The sequence below is a fragment of the Gavialis gangeticus genome, unplaced genomic scaffold (assembly GCF_001723915.1).
Source record: "Gavialis gangeticus isolate Ggan-Ray unplaced genomic scaffold, GavGan_comp1, whole genome shotgun sequence".
Lineage (NCBI taxonomy): Eukaryota > Metazoa > Chordata > Crocodylia > Gavialidae > Gavialis > Gavialis gangeticus.
Window position 1 is genome coordinate 52,176,673 of NW_017729031.1, and position 7,267 is coordinate 52,183,939.

The 7,267-nt window shown below is 39.4% G+C and overlaps 1 protein-coding gene across 2 annotated transcripts in view; it reads right to left on the bottom strand.

Moving 5' to 3' along the window:
* LRP2 (LDL receptor related protein 2) overlaps positions 1–7,267 on the bottom strand; it is a 197,197-nt gene that overhangs the window by 97,855 nt on the left and 92,075 nt on the right. For both annotated transcript variants that reach the window (XM_019522761.1, XM_019522760.1), the window contains exon 31: positions 5,197–5,363. In XM_019522761.1, the coding sequence (XP_019378306.1) occupies positions 5,197–5,363 (167 nt within the window). The remainder of the gene's footprint in view (positions 1–5,196; positions 5,364–7,267) is intronic.

Here is a 7,267-nt window from a genome sequence, read left to right on the forward strand (position 1 = left end):
TCTCACACACACATAGAGAGAGAGAGAGTGATTAATTCAGCCATACACCACACATATATAGAGAGTATGTATATGCGTGTGTGTGTAGTGTAGAGCATATAGTAATATATATAGCAGTGTGTATATGGTATGTATGTGTGTGTATATATACATTATATATAATGTACGCATGTATATACATATAATATAGAGTATTCATATAAAGAATAGAAAGTTGGAATGTTAACCTTTCTCAAATATATATATATATATATATATATATATATATATATCACTATTATGTAAAAGAGCAAATGTTATGAGCAAAACAGCTTTGATACAGTTAAAATACAATAAAGGAAAAGCGTGATATTTTTTTCCCCCTCAGAATAAATTCAGACTTTAAAAAACTTGTAATGGCAAGAAACTTGACATAGGCTATCTTTGTGATCCTCTCCAGTGTTATTTCACGATTACAGACCATATCTATTTCTCACTCTTCCTGCCAATCTTTACCTGATATTTAACTATGCTGTTTGAGGGAACCCTTATTTTACTTAAGAGAACTTAAAATAATCTCATCTGGCTGGCATCTACAGAGATGAGTAACATAGCTGTTCCTTGAGGGATTTTTTCAGTTTGTGTCAACTTTACAGAAGCAATGCAGGGATGTGTGACACCAAAATTTAGCTCACAGTTTACAAAGGGAGCAACCTAAAATCAATCAATTTATCATCTAGCAAAGATTCTGTGTAAATACTGGGTCCAGTTCATGGCTGAATTAAGCATGTATTTCTATGACTTGAGTAGCATGGTGCCTGCTTTAGATTAGTTATATATCTGCCCAGCATTCTAAATCAGGAGACTGCAAAGCTGCATCTACCCCCCAAAAAATAGTAGGCACATTGCTACCAGTGTTTAAGTGCTAGCATCAGACATAACTAGAAATTTTAGCACAGGAGAATTGCTGTAAGGCATGCCAAACACAGAGGGAGAAGGGCATATGCCAAGTACCAGAGGCTGCACTTACATGTACATTTTTCTGGAGTAGACTAATCAGCTCCACAGTAAAGCATCAGTCTACATGTGCACCAGTATTCATGCACAGTAAACTAGTTAACACCACCGTAAGACAGTACTGAACAGTGCTATCTTATGTTGGAGTAATTAAGTGCAACAATATGCTTGGGTAGACTGACTGCAGGCATAAATTGTGCCCAGTCAGCCCAGGCATCTGGGTCCCAGACTCCTGCCTGCCGCCTAGCTACACAGCTCTGTACTTTCAGCACTCATGCCCCAACCAGCCCCTCTAGCACCTGACACCACCACTTGGAGCCCAGGGCTGACTCTGCTCCATCCTGGCTCAAATTGCTGCTGTCCTGGGCACATGTGTAGGCGCTGCACCCAAGAGCTTTGGATTTTATCGCATCGCGTTAATTGCACATGTAGATGCACCCAAAGAGTCTTACCTGACCACAGAAACTCAAAGATGGCAGCTGCTACTGCCAGGGCATGGGGTCTCTGCACAAAGGCTACTGCTGCCATGTAGACTCCCACGAAGGCCACCATTTTGGTGCCTCCTCTAAATTGGCACCCAAGAGTCATTCCCAGGCACTCAACCCTAGCTATGCTACTGACTAGTGTAGCTGTGTCTCAAGCATTTTCATTGGGAACTTGCAATTCTAGGTAAATTAGGACCTAGAATTAGATTCAACACATCTACCAGCAAAAGTCCCAGCATAGGCAGGGCTCATATATTTTTCATCACCTTTTCTAGTCTTTCTCTAATCTTTTATGGTGAAATCACCTGAGCTCTCGCTACAGCCTCAATTGTTATTGTCATGAGGGAGAGAGGGACAAAGGCATGAATCACAGCTACAAAATGTTCTAGTGTAGACAAAGACGAAGTAACAAAGGCAACATGTAGTGATGAGGAAAAGCAGCAGTGGGGTGGTAGTTACAGAGACAATGAACAAGAGGGAAAAGGTTGACAATTTTCTAACTTACTCTGATATGAGACAAATGCATTTTTATGAAGAGTTCATGATTTAGGGATTTGTGTAGATACACCTCTGGGGCTGCAGTTCTGTCAGGACTGGAAACAATGTGGGATTGCTCATAAGGCTCACCTGAAGGTTAAGGGTCTGAATTGGGAGGTAGTCTCATAATCATTTCTTTGTCTACAGGATGCTGCAGACTGATTGAAATACAGCATTGACAAAACTCATTCCTCAGCTGCACCTGGCATTCCAGCTGCCAGTTATGTGAAGTGATACACTAGCCTGCAGCCTTCTACTGAACCGCTTGTAAAGTTCGGCTCTAGCTCCCAGTGAAGATCTGACAATGTTTTTCAAACAGCAGCTAGAATCAAACAGACTCCTGAACACGCTTTCATAATGAAAACTAGATTACATGCATACATTTAATAGCTCGTGGCAACTAGACACTGTGATCAATGACAAGGGTAAATCAGTGATTAAAAGTAATTATTTGAAGTCTTTTGTTACTTAGAAAGGCGTATTTAATTTTCTTTCCACTTGATGTTATAACCAATATTATAGAAAACGAACAATACACTTGCAGAAGTGTAGCACTGAAAACAGAAGTTTCTCAAATAGCTGTGGTTACGTGAGGATTAATATCTGTCTGCAACAAAAAGGCCTCCAAGGTAAAACACACCCACCCCTTCTAATGCATTAGTATACATGAGAAAATATGCAATCCTTAACCTAATATTCCTTTTGACTCAGGTTGCCAGGCTTAGTCCTGATTCCTATAACAGTCTACACATGTGCTTAACTATACATAATATGGGCCAGATCCTTTGCTGCTGCTAGCTGTCACGGCTTCTCTGATTTGAACAGATCTACAACAGTTTACACTATAGGCATATAGCTCTGTGAAACTATCAATATTATGTATGAAGCCTAAGATCTTTCTGAACAGAAGAGAATGTATAACCTTGGCTTATACTGGACTTCTCTACAGCGAAGGGAGGGAAATAAATATGATGTGTTCCGCACAATATGCTGTGATTTTACAACCAAAACATTTTTCCACCATAAATTGTTGCTGTTTAAAGCTCAGAAAATTGTCTGAAATAAGTAAGTTAGACAAGTTTCTTCTCCCAGAAACTGAGGTGATAATTGCATCATTGTGGGCTTCACGCTAGAAAATGCTGAGAGTAAAGAATCTCAGCCAGCAATGTGCTTTGGTATAAATTTAAGCACATGAGTAACCCCAGGATCTTCAATGGGGCTGCTCAGAGGTTTAATGTTAAGAATACATCTAACTGCCTTGCTGGATTGGAACTGGACTGCTCCCCAACTCAGAATCAAGGTCTGTTGAAACTCAGTTGATAAGTAACAATTTGAATTTGATTTCAGTTAGCAGACAAGCATTAGAAATTCCACCTGTGCTTTTACTACTTGCTATGTTTTTGTATTCTGGCTGGATGAAGACACAAGCAATTGAAGCCAAAAAGAACTTTTTGGACTCTTGGATAAATGGTTGCCTCTTAAAGCAGGGGACTAGATTTAATAGATCAAGAGGGTCATTTCAGTCATATGCTCCTACATACAGAAACATGGGAACTGAAAATGAGGCCTTGATCCTGCTAAGACTTACACAGGGGTTTAAACATATAACAGTCTTCTGGATCTGGGCTTTGGTTTCCAGGAATATCAAACTAATGCACTGTTCACGCAGCTGTGAGATTCACATTCTGTGGCTATTCTGTGGTCAGGAAAACTTGACTACTTGAATGTTCATGTGAAAGGAAACTCAAAAGGTGCATAAATAGGTCAATCAAATTAAGTTGAAAATGTATATGTATATTGTCAAGGGACAACTTGGCAACTTGTACTACTTGTCCCTTTTCTTCTTCACTGTGAAAATGTTTTTATTTCTGAAGAAACCTGTGAAAAATACATGACAAAAATTAAAGAAATAGGAATTTTTACTGTTTCTTTAGCAGGGAAAAGCCTAAACAAATGTTAGCATGGGTGGAGGATGAGAAAGTAACATGCATATTTTGCTGTACAGCATAGTATACAAGAACTCCTAGCTAACACCATGCTTCCAGAACTGAGCACAGAATAAAAGTTAAATAGTCCTTGCTAAGGATTCCTTGCTAAGTCCTTTTCAGAGGTTTCCTCGGACTGTTCTCAGATAGGCTTCTACCCTGCAAAAACTAGGAAATGTTGTTGTAAGATGACCTTAAAGAGAAGGCATTTTCATTAGCTCAGCAGGAGCAGGTATTAAAATGGTTCTGTCAAATTAAAATGTAGTCATTTTTTTTTAAATAGCAATTAAAGCTATTTTCAAAATATTATCTTTCCCCAGAGCCTCCTGTTGTTTTTCCTAACGTTTTCCTGCTTTTAAAAATATATATGTTTCTCTACTGTGCTGCTTCATAAAAGGAGCAACAGCCAGACTGAGGCCCAGTCCTGAAAACGTGTATATGACAAGGGTTGTCAACCAGGGATACACAAACCCCTGGGGGTACTTGGGAAGACCCCAGGAGGTACGCAGCAGTGGCGCTGAGAAGTGGGGGGCAGATCCAGCAGCACTGTGCACCGTGCTCTTGTTCTCCATTTCCCTCCTCCCCCCCAGTTGTTGACTGGCCACCGGGTAACCCTCCATCCTGGCCATCAGTTGGCCACCAGGCCCTCCCCCTCCTCACCACTCATTGACAGGCTGCTGGGGGACTCCCCACTTCTTGACTGGCTGCCGGGGGTACACCAAACAAAAAAGGTTGAAAAATTCAATGCAACTACTCATAGGGATAAAGATACCCACCCGTGTACATAATGTTTAGCCTTAACTAAATATACAGGAGAAACAGAGAAGATGATCATATGAAAAGTACTGGGAAACATTTCTCATAAGATTTCTGATATTTCCTGCTGGTACTTCTGACTGGACGAGGAGTAGCATAACAACAGCCTTAATCATGGAAGTTTCAATCCTTTGCTTTTAGCTGGACCAAGAAGTCAGTGCAAAGCCAGACAACAATGAAAAATAATATAAAAAGGTAAACAGACTTCTTTAATCTACACCAGAAAAATTTTAAAAAATCAATAAGAACACTTTTTTCAGTTATAGTTGATGTAATTATTATTGGAACATTAGTATGTTTAAAAAAGTCAACAAAACACAATTTATAAACGAGTGATATTTCTTGATTGCACATTTTAAGTGTAAGTTTTAACTTACTGGATTTTCAACCCAATAGATCATCTGTTCTGAGTCATCGAAGTCAACATCAACTCCATTCTGAACCCCTGCTATTGGAACCATGGCATCATTGGTCTTCTCCTCTGGGTTCAGAGAAAGTCCATAAATTATATTATCTCTTACAGCAATTAGGAATGGTTGTTCAACTGTGAAAAGAACAAAATTTAAATCAAAATAATGTTTTAATATATTTCATCCAGTCAAGAAAAAGTCATGCTATACAATTGGTGTTGTCTGCTAATTTAGGACTAGACTGTAAATACTTAGGGCACCTAGGACAAGCTTTTCAAAAACATGTATTATTGATTATCCTAAAAGGATGTTTAGGCTTCTTAATCAGTGCAGTAGAAGAGATGGGAGGATCTCCCACTCAACTCATTAAAATGATGGATATAAGTAAATTTACTCAAGGGCATAAAGATTTGCAGATTATTCCCCAATTCAGCAAAATACTTAAGTTTGGGCTTAATTCTATACGAGTACTCTCATTTGTATTCAGCAGTTCACATGGAGAGGAATCTTCAGGAGTGCCCAAAAGCACATCTACATTGGCTCTGTACCATTCTTAAGGCAGCTGTGAAAAAACTAAGTCCTGCCTCCCTGCCAACACCTGCTCTGCAATTGCCAAACCAAACCTGTGGCAGTGAAGATGCCCCTGTACCACTGCTCTCAAGATCTGCCTCAAAAACCCTTGAGTGAAGAGGTAGAAGATCCCCCTGGAGAATCCTCACAACCACAATTTCTGAGTTTGAAGCAGGTGGAGTGGAAATGACTTAAAAAGTCATTACATTTGCAGCATTAACAAAACCTTCCCCATTTCTGTCTGATACCTCCATTCTTAAACCACCCAGGAAAACTGAAACATTTCCATCTTTTAATATCAAAATCACAAAACAGAAAGAAACTGCAAAAACTAAATTCATGATCAAAACTGCCAATGCCACTTGTAAAAGAAGAAAATGGGCAATGTGGAAAATTATACTTTTTCATCCATATAAGCTTAGCCATATTAGACATACCAGTTCCTTATGGAGAGTACACCAGTATCACTGGGTTGGAAAGAACACTATGCAACAAAAGTGTGCATAGCTTAGTTTAATCTTTTTGTTGGCAGAGTAACCTAAACAATGTCAACACAGATTAGGATCTTAATAAATCTCTGAAGAAAAATGGCAAATGCCTATTCTTTTATAATCATTAGCAATAATTAAAATCTTTCACCATGAAAAGAATCAGCAACATGGTATAATGCCCTATGCTGATAAGATCTGACCTGTAGCAATTCCACTACATAAGTAAAATCTGAAGAATTTTTCTATATACAGGTTTTGAGTGTATCACAGAAGTTTTAACTAAACAGTGACAAGAAGCCTGCAGAGATTAAAATGACCTGAAATACTATTGTTCACACAAGCAAATTTATTTTTGCTTATATAATTTTATGTACTGATCAGTTCTTGAACTTAGAAAAAAACTGAATGGTCTAGGAAGTAAGAATAAGACATTTCAAATACCTCAAACCTTTGACTAAATACAGTGGCCCAGAACAGAACTGGATCCCACAAATATGTGTATGCACACACATACACACCAGATGCATGCATGCACACACGCGCACAGAGCATTTCATAGGCCTCTGTGCTTGATCACAGCTACCTTTTATTTATTCCATCATGTTCCCTATAACCCCAGCTTTGCACAGACTAAAGAGCATAGTATTTATTTAACATGTTCATCTATGATGTAGACCATGGAGTCAGAAGTGGGCTGCCCAAGTTTGCGATGACACCAAACTCTGGGGTAAAGCATCCACACCTGAGGACAGGAGGGCGATCCAGGCAGATCTTGACAGGCTCATGAAATGGGCGGATGTTTAACACCGAAAAATGCAAGGTTCTCCACCTTGGGAGGGAAAACCTGCACCATGCTTATAGGCTCGGCAGTGCTACGCTGGTCAGCACTACAGATGAAAGGGACTTGGGGGTCATGACTGACCACAAGATGAACATGAGCCTTCAATGTGATGCTGCGGCTAGTAAATTGAGCAAAA